The sequence below is a fragment of the Formica exsecta genome, unplaced genomic scaffold, assembly GCF_003651465.1.
Source record: "Formica exsecta isolate Colony F162 unplaced genomic scaffold, ASM365146v1 scaffold26, whole genome shotgun sequence".
NCBI lineage: Eukaryota > Metazoa > Arthropoda > Insecta > Hymenoptera > Formicidae > Formica > Formica exsecta.
Window position 1 is genome coordinate 1,819,052 of NW_021849866.1, and position 20,991 is coordinate 1,840,042.

The window sequence follows — 20,991 nt, forward strand, 5'->3', positions numbered from 1 at the left end:
CCTTTGTGGAAAATTAAGAACAATCTAAAAAAAATGATTGACACAAAATTTTATTATCAGGGGAATATAAAAATGATATAAAAGGTGATTTTGCTATTAAATCAACAATTTTATTTTTTTGTTCTATTTTCTTATACACGAGTTACACTAAGGATAAATTAATTAGCTCATAATTTCATTATATTTTAACGTTGAAACATTTGCTATTTTTTATAATTTATTATGCTAAGACTTTACAAATATTATATATCTTTCTTATTTATTTATTCGTGTAAATATGTTCAACATATATACTTTAGTTATATAACAAATTTTGTTAAATTTTAACAAAATATGTAGTTTTTCTTCACATGCACAAAGATATTTAATATTTTAAATAAAATATTTCTAAATAAAATTATATTCAACATTATGCGTAAACTTAAATCATGAACAATAAATTTTCACGTTATTGTTACGTTATTATTTTACTCAAAGTTTATCAAATATTGTTAAAACACGCGAATGAAAGAAATTCTGCAAGCCACTACCCGATGTCGCAAGTATTCTAGCAGCTCTTGTATTACCATCTGTTGGAACATTTTATATTGAAATATTCCAGCAACTGCATTCTAAACTTTCATCGATGGTAGATACTATTAAACTGCTGAGATCACACGTACCAATGATGATCAATCATGTCGGCTTTTTTATTATTTTTGATTTTATAATACGCATGAAAAAAACGCCAAAATTTGTCTGCAGCTGCAAGTCTTCAATATCTTGTTGATATCTGAAACAGAAATATTTTATCGATTGTTAGCAAAAGCAAAGATATCAACAGTCAATATTATGCAAATAAGGTGGTTGCTACCATTTTTATTACAATTGTGTTATCAATACCTAACTATATTATCATATGATGGAAATTTTTGATCTGACTGGAAAAAATTTTAATGTTATTTGAACTATATATATATATATATCTTATGCTTATACTTAAGAAATATAGTTTTTTTGGAAATTATTTAATTATTTCATTCAATATATATAAAATCTGTTCAAACAACGAATATAGAATTTATATAAAATCTTGAGATATTAACTATTTTAAGCACTGCTATAATTTATTTTATATTTGAATCAATGTAGCTTCTATGTAGCCGACTTTTAAAAATACCTTAATTTAAAAAGATTTTTTTTTTTGATTGATTAATTCGATCGTAATAGATTTATAAACATATGAATAAATACACTCGATCAAGTGTGCTCAAAATACGAAAATATATTATCTATATAAATAATTTTCGTTAAATAATCATATAGCGTATTCACATTTGATACTATTTATACGCTGTGTGGAAACTCTTCAACAAATTTTTTTCTACAATTTAAATATATGTATTAATAATTAAAATGTAAGCATATATTAAAGCATTAAAAACATAAAGGATTGAAGAAGATATAATAATTATAATTACATTACATAATACATCTTATTATTTATCAACTTTTTTATGTATAGATACAAAAAGATTTCATATTAGATATTGTAGTCGCAATTGTTATCTTTTTGGATTAAAGTGTAATTTTGAGCATTCGTAAAAAATGACATTATGCCGTGGGTTTTTAATGTACCGGCATACCAAGAATTCCGTATTCATTGCAAGCACGATCATTTTAATTAATTGTTGAAAGAGAATTTTAATTTACTCGCGTGTTAAATATTTCAAGAATGAAATAGCTTCTCGTCTCCGATCTTATATAAGAGAGTTTTTCAAATTATTCTTACTCTCGTAAGATTGTTATTTAATAATTTATGATATCATCATTTATGTTTCAACAATCAATAAAAATAAAAGTCTAAGATGAGTAAATTAATAATCAATTAAATAAGTTAAATAGTAAATTATTATTTTATAATTAACATTGTTTCTTGATTTACAATATTTGCAATTTTGCAATATCAGATATATATAGATTGTTTCTGAATAAGTAAATAAATATTATTTAATATTATATAAGCATTCATTTTTCTTACTTATTATGTTCTACATTATAGACAAATGACAGAAGCTATTGAAAAGATAAATTTTCGCTTTACAAAGTTTTATTTAAAGTCTCCCTTTCTCTTTCAAATCATCGTCTATTTTTCATCGATTTAAAGCGATTTAAAGCGATTTAAAACAACTTTGTGTCAAGGGGGGAGGGTGAGACGATCCCTAAAAATCTCTCTATTGAACTAAAATCATGAAGTCAGATAAGGTTTAAAAGACGAAATATTCATCCTTTTTCATAAAGGATTTTAAATTCTTTCACGACATCACCAAAATTCGAAAGCGGCGTTAAGATGCAGAACAATGTATGACTTGCACCTTGTAGAGACATCAGGGAACGTTTTGATGAATGACAGGAAGTCAAAGAGAACTGAAAGGGGAAAGGGAATTCTATTCAGCGATTAATTGTTACGCCATTACAGCTTGAGTCATCAAGCGGCCTCTCCGCGTGGCTCTCAATAAGTTAAATTGAGTGTGAATAATATTCGGATCTGCGGGTCCCTTCCCGTCGACAATTCGCGCCTTAATGTCTCTTTCTCTCGTTTAGACTGCCGCATTTTCCAACACGATATCCCAGAATCTCTGCTTTCTTTCTGAGCACGGCGATTTTTAATTGATCGTTAAAAGAGCTTTAATTCATTTCGCCGACTATTTCGCGAATAAAACCGATTTCTCTCAATTTTGCACGTTATTATAAAATATCGATCGATTTCATCCACAAAATATTTAAACAATGTGATATCATCATGATACGACGATACTGACGTTTTTATTTATTTAGATAATGTAAATATAAATTAAAGAAAATAATTTATATGTATATAAAATCTTGAGATATTAACTATTTTAAGCACTGCTATAATTTATTTTATATTTGAATCAATGTAGCTTCTATGTAGCCGACTTTTAAAAATACCTTAATTTAAAAAGATTTTTTTTTTTGATTGATTAATTCGATCGTAATAGATTTATAAACATATGAATAAATACACTCGATCAAGTGTGCTCAAAATACGAAAATATATTATCTATATAAATAATTTTCGTTAAATAATCATATAGCGTATTCACATTTGATACTATTTATACGCTGTGTGGAAACTCTTCAACAAATTTTTTTCTACAATTTAAATATATGTATTAATAATTAAAATGTAAGCATATATTAAAGCATTAAAAACATAAAGGATTGAAGAAGATATAATAATTATAATTACATTACATAATACATCTTATTATTTATCAACTTTTTTATGTATAGATACAAAAAGATTTCATATTAGATATTGTAGTCGCAATTGTTATCTTTTTGGATTAAAGTGTAATTTTGAGCATTCGTAAAAAATGACATTATGCCGTGGGTTTTTAATGTACCGGCATACCAAGAATTCCGTATTCATTGCAAGCACGATCATTTTAATTAATTGTTGAAAGAGAATTTTAATTTACTCGCGTGTTAAATATTTCAAGAATGAAATAGCTTCTCGTCTCCGATCTTATATAAGAGAGTTTTTCAAATTATTCTTACTCTCGTAAGATTGTTATTTAATAAAGATGTCGCGTATTCGAAAACTGTATAAATATTCCGTAATATAAAATAGATGATATCGCTTTATTTGTAAGATTCTCTCATCGACGTAATTAGCATCACTTAATGAAGGCTGCAAGATGATGTTATTTTAATTGCGAGGGTAAAGCAGACAGGTCATAACAGTCCCTGTCTTTCAATGAGAGTAATTAAGAAAATTGCATCAATTTCTCAAGAGTTCAAACGCGCAACTATCTTAGAAAACGACGCTATATCTCGAGCGATGATATTTATTCGTCAAAAGCGAATTGCTATTTTCATTTTCCTGGACTTGCTAATTAAGTGATTGTTATTTCCCGTTTTTATGCAATAAAAAATATTGTTACTATAATTTTATTGCTTTCCAAGAATATATCGCATACGCAGCAAAAATACTCTGGGTAATTAATTATAATAGTATAACGTAACAGAAATTTACATAATGTATTGTTCTCCGTATTAATTGTTATTTGTACCTTGTAAATTAAGAAAGAGATAAAAAAAGCTAATTAAATCAAAATATATTCAGGATGAATACAATTCGTAAGATGTTTAGCAATCCCTTACATCGGCGTTAATCTACAGTATAGGATTCATCTTGGATTCAGGAACAGCAAGTTTCCCACATTAATTAATTAACCGGCGTTCTAATCGAACTTCGTTGTTTAGTGAACCGCGACTTCCAGCATCGTTTACGATTTCAGTGATCACGTTTTATCGTACATGCTCTATATCTTTTTATGTCCGCTTATAGTAGAAGCAAAGATAGAAACGAATTATTCACGAGACTGTTCAAATATTTATTAATATATTTCTAGCGATCATTCGGTCCTTTTCGATAATCGATATCTTTGTACGAAGAATTTCTGCGCGAATCGAAAAACCGATAAGATCGAATAATATCGAAGAATTGGAAAACAGATTATGATTTAAACAACATGTGTTCTTTTTTAACAAAAAATTCGTGGAATGAAGAATTTATACAATCAATAAAATTAATGTTGGACAATGGCGCCTATAGTTCCCAGCACGGTCAATTTAAAATGACGGGCTCGTTTATTATGTTACTTATTATTACGAGCGCTGCTTTATTTCTCCGGCCAAATTTCTATTGCTTTATCCGGCACGTTTCTTGCCCTAGGACGGATATTATTCTTATATCCTCATGGTTTCAATGTTACTCCTGGGGAACCATCTCTCTCACGAGGTATGCACGCTGTATGCAAACCTATGTATTATTTCAGTATTCCATACTACGCGATATTGTGTCAAAAACGAGTGAATCTTTAATACGCCGCATCGTAAATCTCGCATTCCGTTTCGCCTACATCTCATACCGCGTAGCCGTTTATACGCAATGCGTTATTTACGCCTACAACATCATAGCTCTTTCAATCCCCTTAACAATTTTTCCTCAATAAATTCAAAAAAATAAAATATATCTTTATTATATCTTTTTCCAAATTATCATCATTATATTTCTGATGTTACATAAAATCTTGCACTGTCAATATTATAATTATATATTACTCTATATGTATCTTGCTATATATATCTTATATTTTTTTACTATCTGTCTACTTATTAATATTAAATTACTTATTACATTACATTACTTATTACTGATATAAAATTTTTGGTTTTCTACATCGAAAATCACAACAAATCTAATATCCTGTTGTATTTATACAAAAATGATAAGTATTTGACGGCAACGTAAAGTAAAAGAATATCAATGTGATATTCTATTTTCGAGAGTAAAAATCTTGAATGCAGTCTCTATAAATTCTTTATTTACTCAATATTTTCGATGCAAAAGTTCGTTATTAAAATTTAAAATTTCAAACGGTAAATCTGAAACAATCCATTATAAAATTATAACTTGATTAAATAGATAAATAAATGGTGTCACAGATCTCAATAATGTAATTAGAGATATATCAAAACGTCAAAATATTTTACGACTAGAGAGCTCGTCATTTATATAAAATATATCTCAATTAAAAAGAAAAATCCAAAATTTTCATGACGCGCACCAAAATATACGCTGTAAAATTCCGCTTAATCGCACGACTTGCATATCCCACCATATCGAATCAACTCCAACCGCGATATCTCATGCATTATTTTATATATATCCTCCCGTCGTTGTCTTCTTCTATTCTTTTTTTTTTGTGCGAGAGTAACGTAAACAACGCGAGTATCATTCCGCGCATATACCGTGCGACTCATAAGTATCGCGTCGAAAATGACTGAATCCGTCGGGAATTTGTTTTCCATCGCATCGCGTGTAAAGGATATGGATGCTCGAAGGCAATACATGCCACGACAGAGGTATCCACACACTGGTCCCATCCATCTGATCGAGATCCCGCAATCCTTTGATCCTATTCGGATTCAAAGTTCGTAGGCTAGGAGCACTCGCGAGATCGACAAGTTGGGGAAAGTATTGAACTTGCCATCGGGATTTTTATCATTTCATCGACTATGTATGCGTAAATATTGTCATATGCACTGAGGCGTTTCATCTAGATATTGAATTATTATTCAAGATCATGTATACATATATAAATATACAAACATTGTGCATACATATATATACACATACATTGTTTTTCATTCTTTAAATTCTTTTGCCTGCTACTTGGTGACGTCAACTCCAAGTCAATGCTTCAAGTAGAAAATTTTTCTGAGAAGTAAATATTAAAAATACGGCGACATTCATTTCTATTCTTGCGGCGGCATAGACTCGTGGAATCTTGTCGAAACTTTCATCGCAATCTCGAGGAGCGAATACTACGGCCCGACAGCTACCACCTGCTACTCCCACAATATTATTCTCGTAAAATTTTTATCAGAAGTACGTCGAACACCGTGGCCCACTACCGCTTGAACGCGTGTTGCACTTAAAAGGTTTAGGAAATATATATAACATATAATGGTAATACCGGAAGTCTGTGGTATTAATATTTTAGTAAGATCGCGGGTCGCTCTCGCGCGTGTTAATATATTTTGATATTAATATACAATAACTTGATCAAGAACTTCGCAGAGTTGTGCGCAGATCTCGTCTGTCTTAGATCTCAGTCGCCGTGTAATTCAGGAACGAAACTTTGTATCTTGAAAGTATTGCAACGTGATTATGGATTACGCTGAAAGTATCTAAAACTTTTCGCTATACTTAAATTAACAACAAAAATTTTTTAATACGTATACATATGTATCAAAATTATACACATCATTATTTACATCATAAATGCGAAACACGCTGTCGAATTGTTTTCAAAAGATGAATAAATAATAACAGAAATTCTCACACCAAATTTAATTACACTTTCGTAAAAGAGATTTCTAAAATATTATTATTATCTTATTATAATAATCTCTTATTTTTACAACAAATTATTTCAATTTTAACCATCGTATTTAATATCTTAATATTAAAAAAGATTATATAAGTAGTTGCATTTCAAATATCGCGAATGCATTATGAATTAATGAATTTAAAGCTATGTTTTTTAATGGCGAGATTTGTATCATTATGTGTGTGAGCCATTTGGAAAATGTCGAATTCACATGTGATAAATAAATATACGAGACCGGACTCAAACGAGAACTTCTCCGAAATAGAATTTTCTAGCACGACGCGACGGGTCGGAGAGACGCGAATATTTCTGCACGTACACAGAGTTCAAATTATCCTAAAATTACACCAGTCCTCATCCGTATATTTTGCGTCGCTCTTCCTCTCACGCATCACGTTGATTACACTTTATATGCATCTCTCGCGATCATAATGCACGTTGCATTACGGGGGCATTTAGTGTATCTCCAAATTGTCTGTGCAGCCAAAGATCGCGCAGTAATTATAATTGCAACTGCATTAAAAAAAAAAAACCTCTCGCACGGACTCTGCTTTGTTAGACCTATTAGAAAAGATATAAAAAATCTTCAATATATACTATATCTTCAAATTATGTTTCCAAATTTTATGTGTGTATGTTAAACTATATAATTTTATCACTATAATGTGCGATTTACGATTGAAAGATTAGAAATTAATAGAAATATTTAATAATATTAATTATTATTAATATATATATGTTATGTTATTATATTATGTATCTATGAGATAAAATAATTATTATTCAAGATCATGTATACATATATAAATATACAAACATTGTGCATACATATATATACACATACATTGTTTTTCATTCTTTAAATTCTTTTGCCTGCTACTTGGTGACGTCAACTCCAAGTCAATGCTTCAAGTAGAAAATTTTTCTGAGAAGTAAATATTAAAAATACGGCGACATTCATTTCTATTCTTGCGGCGGCATAGACTCGTGGAATCTTGTCGAAACTTTCATCGCAATCTCGAGGAGCGAATACTACGGCCCGACAGCTACCACCTGCTACTCCCACAATATTATTCTCGTAAAATTTTTATCAGAAGTACGTCGAACACCGTGGCCCACTACCGCTTGAACGCGTGTTGCACTTAAAAGGTTTAGGAAATATATATAACATATAATGGTAATACCGGAAGTCTGTGGTATTAATATTTTAGTAAGATCGCGGGTCGCTCTCGCGCGTGTTAATATATTTTGATATTAATATACAATAACTTGATCAAGAACTTCGCAGAGTTGTGCGCAGATCTCGTCTGTCTTAGATCTCAGTCGCCGTGTAATTCAGGAACGAAACTTTGTATCTTGAAAGTATTGCAACGTGATTATGGATTACGCTGAAAGTATCTAAAACTTTTCGCTATACTTAAATTAACAACAAAAATTTTTTAATACGTATACATATGTATCAAAATTATACACATCATTATTTACATCATAAATGCGAAACATGCTGTCGAATTGTTTTCAAAAGATGAATAAATAATAACAGAAATTCTCACACCAAATTTAATTACACTTTCGTAAAAGAGATTTCTAAAATATTATTATTATCTTATTATAATTTAATCTTATTTTTACAACAAATTATTTCAATTTTAACCATCGTATTTAATATCTTAATATTAAAAAAGATTATATAAGTAGTTGCATTTCAAATATCGCGAATGCATTATGAATTAATGAATTTAAAGCTATGTTTTTTAATGGCGAGATTTGTATCATTATGTGTGTGAGCCATTTGGAAAATGTCGAATTCACATGTGATAAATAAATATACGAGACCGGACTCAAACGAGAACTTCTCCGAAATAGAATTTTCTAGCACGACGCGACGGGTCGGAGAGACGCGAATATTTCTGCACGTACACAGAGTTCAAATTATCCTAAAATTACACCAGTCCTCATCCGTATATTTTGCGTCGCTCTTCCTCTCACGCATCACGTTGATTACACTTTATATGCATCTCTCGCGATCATAATGCACGTTGCATTACGGGGGCATTTAGTGTATCTCCAAATTGTCTGTGCAGCCAAAGATCGCGCAGTAATTATAATTGCAACTGCATTAAAAAAAAAAAACCTCTCGCACGGACTCTGCTTTGTTAGACCTATTAGAGGTTGTACATTATTAGATATATTTTATTGCAGCATATAAAACTAACGCAAAGCATTGTGTGTATATCGCAATGTATGTATATCGCAAATAATATCGTGACGTAAAATTTTAATAATTCTTTGTCATAGACTTTACGTGTAAAATTATAATAGGCTGAGGTAATTTAAAGCCGGCAAATGTTGGAATAATATTCATAAGTTGATGAAACAGTTGAAAAACCTGATATATAAATTAAAAGCTTTTTAGTTTATATTTTTTTGTCATTTATAATAGATCCAGATACTTATTATATGTCATATATGCACGTTGTTATATCTTTTTTAAATTACTTTACTTTATAAAATATGTATATAAAATCATTTTAATAATAGGGTGGTGACAAGAGTCCCTACATTATTATACTTACCGGAAGGTCTACTAAAAAAAGACTCGCATGTTATTATTTAGTTATATCCTCGCTATTGTACCAATTTTTTATGACATTAGTTAGTGCCGAAGCATGTTGGCTTGTCCGTAGGATAATATTAATGACCCTTCATAAAGACCGCGATAATGAATCATAGCGAAGGTGGTTCGTCGACGTTATACAAGGAGGGAAATGGCTAAGATTTTGAGTATAATCTGCGATATTTTTTGTATACCATCCACAATCGATGTAAATTTTTCGCTTACGTTAATTTCTTGTTCTACATCAAATACCGACCACTTTTTAACACGAATAACTAAGTCAAAATTGCATTCGCGAACAGGAGGTGAATGCCTCATATAGTAGATGTATGTTTTTGACATAAAAATGGTGTCTCCTAAATACATTTTGTCTTTCCCCAGACAGTCACGAGGAACGACATTAAAGCTCCTATTAGTGTCCTCGTAATTTCTCACAAATATTTTCGAATCAACGATTTTCAGCTCCTATTGCTGGACGGGTACGTGCTTATTCCTCCTTTGAATCCATCTGTCGTCCGCAGTTTCCCCCATTTTTAATTGAATTTTTTCTCCCACGAGGGAAGTAATTTATCCTTTTTATCTCCGAGCAAAATCGCGGATTCCAATTGAAAGAAAGTTGAACTAGTGTCTTCCCCAGATGACCGGCCGGTCACCAGGGGTGCTCCGAAATACGATAAGGTTAATACCTCAAAATCATTATCGGGCTCGACTGTTTAATGGTGTGCAAAAAGCAGGCTCTGATATCTATGTGGCATGCGCATAAAGCTCCCTTAATCATAGATTAATTTTCGATATAATATCACTTTTTGATATATAATTGAATATCTAATATTAACTATATCAAATTAACATTACAATTATAATCCCAAATGTCATAAATACAATCTATAAAAGTCAAGTTAAATCTAATATTCTTTTGATTATTGCTTCCAAAAATAAATTATATTATATTAATTAAATTACAAAAATTTTTTAATACGTATACATATGTATCAAAATTATACACATCATTATTTACATCATAAATGCGAAACATGCTGTCGAATTGTTTTCAAAAGATGAATAAATAATAACAGAAATTCTCACACCAAATTTAATCACTTTCGTAAAAGAGATTTCTAAAATATTATTATTATCTTATTATAATTTAATCTTATTTTTACAACAAATTATTTCAATTTTAACCATCGTATTTAATATCTTAATATTAAAAAAGATTATATAAGTAGTTGCATTTCAAATATCGCGAATGCATTATGAATTAATGAATTTAAAGCTATGTTTTTTAATGGCGATATTTGTATCATTATGTGTGTGAGCCATTTGGAAAATGTCGAATTCACATGTGATAAATAAATATACGAGACCGGACTCAAACGAGAACTTCTCCGAAATAGAATTTTCTAGCACGACGCGACGGGTCGGAGAGACGCGAATATTTCTGCACGTACACAGAGTTCAAATTATCCTAAAATTACACCAGTCCTCATCCGTATATTTTGCGTCGCTCTTCCTCTCACGCATCACGTTGATTACACTTTATATGCATCTCTCGCGATCATAATGCACGTTGCATTACGGGGGCATTTAGTGTATCTCCAAATTGTCTGTGCAGCCAAAGATCGCGCAGTAATTATAATTGCAACTGCATTAAAAAAAAAAAACCTCTCGCACGGACTCTGCTTTGTTAGACCTATTAGAGGTTGTACATTATTAGATATATTTTATTGCAGCATATAAAACTAACGCAAAGCATTGTGTGTATATCGCAATGTATGTATGTCGCAAATAATATCGTGACGTAAAATTTTAATAATTCTTTGTCATAGACTTTACGTGTAAAATTATAATAGGCTGAGGTAATTTAAAGCCGGCAAATGTTGGAATAATATTCATAAGTTGATGAAACAGTTGAAAAACCTGATATATAAATTAAAAGCTTTTTAGTTTATATTTTTTTGTCATTTATAATAGATCCAGATACTTATTATATGTCATATATGCACGTTGTTATATCTTTTTTTAATTACTTTACTTTATAAAATATGTATATAAAATCATTTTAATAATAGGGTGGTGACAAGAGTCCCTACATTATTATACTTACCGGAAGGTCTACTAAAAAAAGACTCGCATGTTATTATTTAGTTATATCCTCGCTATTGTACCAATTTTTTATGACATTAGTTAGTGCCGAAGCATGTTGGCTTGTCCGTAGGATAATATTAATGACCCTTCATAAAGACCGCGATAATGAATCATAGCGAAGGTGGTTCGTCGACGTTATACAAGGAGGGAAATGGCTAAGATTTTGAGTATAATCTGCGATATTTTTTGTATACCATCCACAATCGATGTAAATTTTTCGCTTACGTTAATTTCTTGTTCTACATCAAATACCGACCACTTTTTAACACGAATAACTAAGTCAAAATTGCATTCGCGAACAGGAGGTGAATGCCTCATATAGTAGATGTATGTTTTTGACATAAAAATGGTGTCTCCTAAATACATTTTGTCTTTCCCCAGACAGTCACGAGGAACGACATTAAAGCTCCTATTAGTGTCCTCGTAATTTCTCACAAATATTTTCGAATCAACGATTTTCAGCTCCTATTGCTGGACGGGTACGTGCTTATTCCTCCTTTGAATCCATCTGTCGTCCGCAGTTTCCCCCATTTTTAATTGAATTTTTTCTCCCACGAGGGAAGTAATTTATCCTTTTTATCTCCGAGCAAAATCGCGGATTCCAATTGAAAGAAAGTTGAACTAGTGTCTTCCCCAGATGACCGGCCGGTCACCAGGGGTGCTCCGAAATACGATAAGGTTAATACCTCAAAATCATTATCGGGCTCGACTGTTTAATGGTGTGCAAAAAGCAGGCTCTGATATCTATGTGGCATGCGCATAAAGCTCCCTTAATCATAGATTAATTTTCGATATAATATCACTTTTTGATATATAATTGAATATCTAATATTAACTATATCAAATTAACATTACAATTATAATCCCAAATGTCATAAATACAATCTATAAAAGTCAAGTTAAATCTAATATTCTTTTGATTATTGCTTCCAAAAATAAATTATATTATATTAATTATATTTATTTCTTTATTTTAAAATATTCTCCTCCGAGAACATTATCTGGAATGTAAATTTTTTTTCCACTTTCATCTCTGAAGTTTCACATTTTAGTATTTTCATTCAAAACTATATTATTCTTCTAAAAGTATATATCGATTACTTATTCAGAAAATATGGTCATTTAAGGAGAGGAACATTTTTGTGGGTGAAGTGCGCGGACGATTTTTTGCAATTGGGAACGGCACGAGTTTGCGGCAGTTCAGTTACTAAAAACGAAAAGGAAACCGCCAATGGACTCGCGCGTCGGATGAAAAATGAGCCGCTGAACAATACGAAATCGGCAAAATGAATTAAACGCGCGCGGGGGAGCTTTTTTTTCCGGACAATGGCCGTTTCCACGACGTCCGCGAGAAATTAGGGCGAAAAAGAGTAAAAAGTAGTCACGGCGATGGTTATCTACTGCTAATAAACCATACGTATCATTATTGCGGATGATTTGACTTAATCATTGGAGGTTTGAGCACGAATTTCTTTCTTTATAGGATGAAACTTGCACATGTACATAAAATGAAAAACTTAAATAAAAAAGAAGACAAAATATATTATGCACAGATGATATATTTAATAATATAAAATTATTCATGTGCCCTTCTTATCTTATAACTATCTAAATAGTTTATTTTATTTAAATAAAATGCATTTGATAAAATTTTTAATTTCTTAATAAATTTTTTGGGACGCGATATACTTAATAATCTTTAATCTTTTAATAAATCTTTTGGGTGACACAATATATGTACTTGACTTAAAGCATTTAAGTCCAAAGCCCATCGCATGTAGGTCTAACACACGGGGAATGAAAATCCATCTCGGCGCGCGAGTTGCAGCGTGCATTGAGGAGATTGAAGGAGTTGAAAAGGTACAATAAAAATCGCGTGAGAAGACAAAGTGGAAAAAATGATAACGGAGAATGAAGCATGCGGAGATGAGATGCAATAAAGCGGTAAAACAAAACGGGAAAGAAGAGCTGCAAAGAGGAGAGGAACAGGAAATAAAAACGAAAGGTAATGAGAATTAGATTGAGAGGGAAGTCACGAATGTGTGGTGAAGAAAACGAGAGAGGTAACAACGATATGAGACCGGAATGAGATTCGACGAAATAAGAGAGGAAAATAACGGTATAACAAAGCGGAGGCGTGCGGCGAAAGCAGATAGGAATTAAGAAATATCATATTCACAAGAGAGAACAGTGGAAAGAACGATAAGGGGATAAAGCGAGAAAAATGAGTAGCGCGAATAAACGTATACCGGCGCATATGTATGCAGGTGTCTCTAGAAAGGATAACAAAAGAGCCGAGGACATGTAATAAGAGAAAGAGAGCGACATGGCGAAGCCATGCTACGGGATACTATAAAAGCGACATAGCGGCGGAAAATAAAAAGGAAATCGGTAAAATTACGCAAGCAGAGATCGAGGGGAAAATGATAAAGCTGGAGCAAAGTTCGTGAAAGTGGAGGTGGAGGAAAGCACGCGGAAGAGCTGTTTACTTTTGAGACACAAAGAAGCGACAATGTTAAGCGACGAAAGGAGATGAAGATATAAGAGGAAGCTAACAACTTCTCTCTTTTTATTTTCAGCTCTTCCTATGCTAATGGTGTTTTTTAATCGCTTAACGAATATGTTTCGCTGCATCTTGCACGTCCTATGAATATTGATTTTATCACAATTATATATCCATCCGTTACTAGCACACTTTCACGTACGGTAATTAAATATGTAATGAAGCGGAAGAGTAATGTTAAAATAATTTAATTTTAAAATAATAAAATATTGTTATACATAGATAATTTGTACATAAACGCGTTGTAGATAAATGTGTACATATATAACAATCTCTTTTTCTCGTACGTATTTAAACTTTAGAATTAAATTTTAATTAATATATTTTTTTATCATACGTGACAACATAATTAATGAAACTTTTCGGTTTATATAAGCCTATTGTCAAATCAATCTTTTATTCCAAATAATATAGAAATCGTATGTCTTTTTGTTAAAAGTTAAGGCATTAAATTTACGCGCAATATACCTTAGATTACACCGTCAACCATAGTTAACTAACCGGAACACTCATTTTCCGTGATAAACAGAAAGAGAGAAATTAATTTAATTAAAAATGAATGATGATGTAATCATATCGTTATAATCAGTTTTTAATTAAAAGAAGTTTGCATATATATATATATAATATGTGTACATATATATACACTAAAATTTTTTTAATGTTAAAATAATTTAATTTTAAAATAATAAAATATTGTTATACATAGATAATTTGTACATAAACGCGTTGTAGATAAATGTGTACATATATAACAATCTCTTTTTCTCGTACGTATTTAAACTTTAGAATTAAATTTTAATTAATATATTTTTTTATCATACGTGACAACATAATTAATGAAACTTTTCGGTTTATATAAGCCTATTGTCAAATCAATCTTTTATTCCAAATAATATAGAAATCGTATGTCTTTTTGTTAAAAGTTAAGGCATTAAATTTACGCGCATTCAAACAACGATCTCCATCCCGTGACTTGAGAATGACAATCATATTATCCGTATGTTGCGAACATACGGGGCGGCGGACAATGATAGAGGAAAATGACGAGGGAGATCGCTCCATTACGCGGACATGCTTGCGATGTGCTCGACAGAGACATTCCGTACGATAGGGGAAAGCGGCTGAGTCCTTGTAAAGATATTAGGTGGCGGGTTCGGGCGAGCACGGAAACCCCATCAGCTCGGTGCTCGTAAATTTTCTCGGAGAACCGCCGAAACTCTACGCGGGTAAGGCCTACATAAGAATATACTGCAGCCCGAGTTGCTTTCAATCCGCGACAAGACTTCCTTCCCTTGACTGCTCAATCCCACTCTTACGCCCCTTCGCAGTCTTGTCTTCTTGCAAATAGAAGTAAATGCAGATGACACCCTCTCTAGGGAGGAGCGTATGTCAGTGATTTAACTCCCTCATACATTACTCAACTCTCTCATCTGTCGCGTAGATTATATGTAACATAATTCATCCAATATAATAAATAAAATATAAAGAAAAGAAAGAAAATCTTATATATTAAGATAATATCTCTAAATCAATATGTGTATATAGTAAAATATAATACTATAAGAGAGAGAGAGAGCAGATATATGTGTATGTATGTGTGTATGTGACTGTAATACATTAATCAATAAATCGCTTCTGAAGATTTCTTAAATTTCTATCGTTTCTCAAGATTCATCTATATTAGATACTTTCTTGACGCGCAACTTTTGCATTTTATGTTATCTTTATCTTCAATTTTATCAAGGTATCCTGCATTAACGAGACATCCAATACTAGTACAAAGTCTACAAGATATCCGGTTGCTCGATATTCAGTCGTATATACTTTCTTTGGTTCTGAGTACGTAAAAATTATACTTCCGCAAAGTTTCGTGTTAACGGTCCTTCAGATCGAAACTTTTCTCACCGCCCGCGGCAATGTTCGATAAATCTTCTTCTGGTGGATTCGTAATTTTTTTCTGATGTACAGGGTGCGCAAAATATACTGCATTTCCTTTCATAATTCAAATCGGTTGATTAATTCGGAAGAAATTCCTTAATTTCAATGAATGACATTTCCCATGCCAACATTGTAATATGTACAATAATGAAATTGTATTAAAAACATAAAATTAAATTTTTACACTAAAATAGATTAAAAAATAGATTTATAAAATTCGTAGAAAACCCTCTACTTTAAATTCCTTATCACTAAAAAGTCACTGCTGCCTCGGAAAAAATCGATACCGAATTGATCAAAGAATTTGTAGATGAAAGGAAATGTAGTAAACCTGGGTCACTCTGTATACACACACGAACATGGGCATACACCTAAACGTACGCATTCAGAGACCTTTAAGAATTTTTCCGGAAAAGTTAGCGACTCGTCGCTATATAGACGCAAAAAGACCGCCGCGAATACATAATCTTGTACTTTTTCGCGCCAAAAGATTGCTGCGCGAGTGTTGAAACATTCACGGATGCATTGTATATAGCAAATATCTCCCGCTCGCATTTTATTCTCATCGATAAATTGTCACATTATCGTTCATATGAATGCAAAAGAATCGTTATCCATTTCGTTTCGCCATATATTTGTTCCTCATTACAAAATTATAAATCTATTGTACAATCTCAATATATTAAAAAATAATGCATTAATTATAAATTAAATAAATAAATTTTAGATAAATTTTCAATTATGAGCTTCATTACTAGAACACGAAATTAAAATTAAATATATATATATATATATATATATCTTATATATATTGTGTGTGTGTGTGCATGTGTGTGAGAGAGAGAAAGTCCATGTTGCACGCGAAGGTCGTTAAGATAGCTTGCAGGCCGAGATATTGCGTTACTTTTTCCAAACTCGATAAAAGCTATTGTCGACGGCGGCGGCTTTGAAACCGGCGAGATTGCTGCAACGATGACTCCAGCCAAATGACACTTTTATCGAATTTCTTCGCGTCCCGTGGACATGCGAACACGTCTCGGACCGCATGTTGCGCGGACAACGATGAATTATGAAAGAGAGGAAGAGAGAGAAAGAGAGAAGAGAGGGAATATATATATATATATATATATATATATATATATATATTATTTTAATATACATTTATAATATTTACTATTTTACGATATTATAGAGATACGATATTATGTAGATTTACTTGTGATACCTAATGTTTAATATTTAAATTACGCGATTTGTATAATAATATAAATAAGTAAATAAGCAATACATTTCTCTTTTTAAATCAACGCTTGTGAGTCATAATTTTATAGATAATTACATTTTGTCAATAAAGTGCTAGTTAGTGACTTTGAGTGTTGCCAATTTATTCATGTATGTTATTATCAATATTATATATTCTAACGATAGCAGCTAGACATGGCCTAATGTAGCCAAACCTATGCATTTGCAAACTTAGTCATCATCAATATTGACGTGCTGCTAAATAAACACGAGCAAACGAAGTACTGATGTCCAATGCCAATAAGTATTTAAATATGTATGTGTGCGCGTATATATATTATAAACATCAAATTTGGCATTAACAAAGCCAAAAACAAAAAATACAGAATTGTGTGTATGTATCGTAAGATACCATATCATGTAATTCATTATAAGGTACATAACAAATTAAATATTTGATAATTTGTTTCTCTCTGTGTAATTTAACATATATGTTATATGTATTATATACATATATATTATATATATAGACAGATATAAAACATATTTTGTAATATATATATATATATTGTATATATGTGTGATGTATGTATATCATATATCTTATAAAATATTTTCGTCAGTCAAAAAGACTGTCGCATAAAGAGTTTCATTTCTTAATATCATATATCGTATCATAAAACTGAACCTTAAAAATCAAAAGACCATGTTGTTATTATTCGAACCAGTAGTATACGTGCAGAAACGAAAAGAAGACAAAGCTACAGGAAGAAATTCAAAGTCGATATCGAGTTCCTTCTGTCTTTCAGCCTGAATAACATGCATTAGCCTTTCGCGAGATTAGAGAGAAGTTCGAGAGAGCGTAGAGGATGAGAGGGAAGGAGAAAAAAGATAGAAGAAGAAGTAAAAGGAAGAAAAGGCAGACACGAGCACAGCCGGGAGAAAAAGAATCCGGAGCGGAGGCTCCGCGCGGGACGGAAGGACAGTACGGATTAGCATATTATTTACGCGCGACATCCCTCAGTCACAGAGAGGCGAGGGTCCGAGAACAGAGTCGGCTAAACTTTAAATCTCCTGCCCGAATAATACCTCCTCCGTGCTCTGGCCACTCGGCGCGTCTCACCTCATTAAAGCGCGAGATGCCCGGGAATTCCCCCGTCCGTTCGAACGCGCCACCCATCCCTCCGTCCATCGTTTTCCCGAGGGGCACACTGGGACACGTACACGAACCCCTGGGTCACGTGACGTTACGCAAGAAAGTCGCGCGTTCATTCCGAGTTTAATTTATCGTGCGGCAATCGTGGTGAATGCATTATAGCGCGACGGTGTACGTGGCAGTCGCGGTGTTACGTGTCCGACAGGTGAGCGAAGCGCTTGAAACGGGGAATAGGAGACTCGCGGGGATGAAGAGGAGAGAGGGGAGAGGGAATAGGGACCGAGGAATTAACGTTTCGCCTGTGCCTAACGAGGTAAATAGGATTATATCATGCGATATCGATTGCTCGATAGTTACACCATGCTGCTGTGTGCAATGTGATCTCTCTCCATAGACATAGTATATCTAGACCGAGTGTTGAGGAGTGGGGGCCGATGTAGAAAAGGACATACTCTGTTTCGTGCGACAGGTGAGCGAAGCGCTTGAAACGGGGAATAGGAGACTCGCGGGGATGAAGAGGAGAGAGGAGAGGGAATAGGGACCGAGGAATTAACATTTCGCCTGTGCCTAACGAGGTAAATAGGATTATATCATGCGATATCGATTGCTCGATAGTTACACCACGGATGCTGCTGTGTGCAATGTGATCTCCATAGACATAGTATATCTAGACCGAGTGTTGAGGAGTGGGGGCCGATTTCTTTTCACGATGTGTCCGAGTAATTCAGAGTCAATTTTTTTTTAAATCTTATATAGTCTCACAGGCTTATAAATCGTGAATATGGAAATTTCTCTCTTCACAAATTAAATTTAATTAATTAATTAAGAGTAACAAAATATAACAAATAGATAATATATATATTTTTTAAACTGCTTTTACTTTAAAATCTTTATTAGATATAATGACGAGTTTGAAATCCACAGTTATACATTCACTAGGAACATGTACGCACATTCGCAATCTCTTTGCTTAATTTAATTGAATTTAATTTAATTTATCTCTAAGTAATTTCGACCGAAATAGAATGTCTTTATAGAAACGTTTCATATTACTACGAAACTGCTGATTTAATTCCCAACAGAGAAAATTAGGTGAGAAATTGAAGGGCGTATGGTAGCTTTATTATTGTAAAATGCAAACATATAAGGCGTATTAAGATAAAATAACACATGCAAATAATTTCAAATCGTTTATTTCCACCTTCCATCTTCGTTACACAATATAGTATACATCAAATTGTGTTAATACAACGCTTTATTTAGTACTTTAATAATGGACAATTACTACATAACGATCTCGGCGAAGCAAATGATATTTTCAGCGACACATTGTATTTATTGAGAGCGCAAACTGTATTAGATTTACAGCGCATCAATTTAAAATGACCAGGGTTTTATACTTTTAACTGAGTTAAAGCATCGCTTGACAAAGACACAAAAGCTATCAAAGTCAAGAGAAGACGTAAAAAGTTTTAGAACACTTGATCACAAAGAGAAAGTGACGATATGCTTGAAGAGACAGTTTATCGTTGTTCTGAAGCTTCTTGCCAACAGGCCGAAACTATAGTCGCCTGTAGCGAAAAAGCCTCTCCGCGATGCAAGCTTAACTCCCGCATTAGGCGCCGCCGCGTCACGAGTACACGTGCGCTCCTAATTAATCTGGAACAGGTCTCCTGGCGAGCTGCAATCATATTAATCGACATCGCCCTCCGCCCCGAAACTTGAAACTGAGCACCGCGACGCACACACTTTATATTTAGCAGCCAAATTACGGTAAACAATTACGATCTAATACACGGCCGGTGATCAAGCAATTATTATAAAAGCCCAGTCGCTATCAATCACCATGAGCTGATAAAGCCCGATAACTGACATCCCGTTTCGAAAGGTCGAGCCACGCCTATATCGGACCGCTCGCTATTTATCTTGCAAAAAAGAAATTATTGTAGTTATCGTCGGACGTGGACGATAAGCATCTGCTATATATTTTTGGAAGTGAGGAATGAACGACGAAGTTAGAGCTATAACTTCGCGCATTCGATGCATTTCTAGATGCTTGGAATCTCATGATTACGATCGTACGGCTTTCCGCATTAAGATCGATAATTAAATAACTTTGCAAGTTTTAATTTATACTATTAACTTGGCAAAACTGTATGACGTAAGCAACATTTTTAATGAAATGTTGAATGTGTTGAATAATGAATAATTTGCTATAAATCGGACTAGTAAAGTTATTTAAAAATCTGAAATTATTTTATTTTAACACTTTTCTACGTATTTGTATAATGTTATTCTTTCTTCTACAGAGATATATTGGAAATTACTTAATAAAATATTCAAATATTATTATTAT

At 32.5% G+C, this 20,991-nt stretch overlaps 1 protein-coding gene across 1 annotated transcript in view; it reads right to left on the minus strand.

The window, feature by feature from the left end:
- Positions 1-379: 379 nt before the first annotated feature.
- LOC115236842 overlaps positions 380-20,991 on the minus strand; it is a 336,098-nt gene continuing 315,486 nt past the window's right edge. The window contains exon 5 of the mRNA XM_029809538.1: positions 380-772. Coding sequence (XP_029665398.1) covers positions 755-772 — 18 coding nt within the window. The 3' untranslated portion in view covers positions 380-754. The remainder of the gene's footprint in view (positions 773-20,991) is intronic.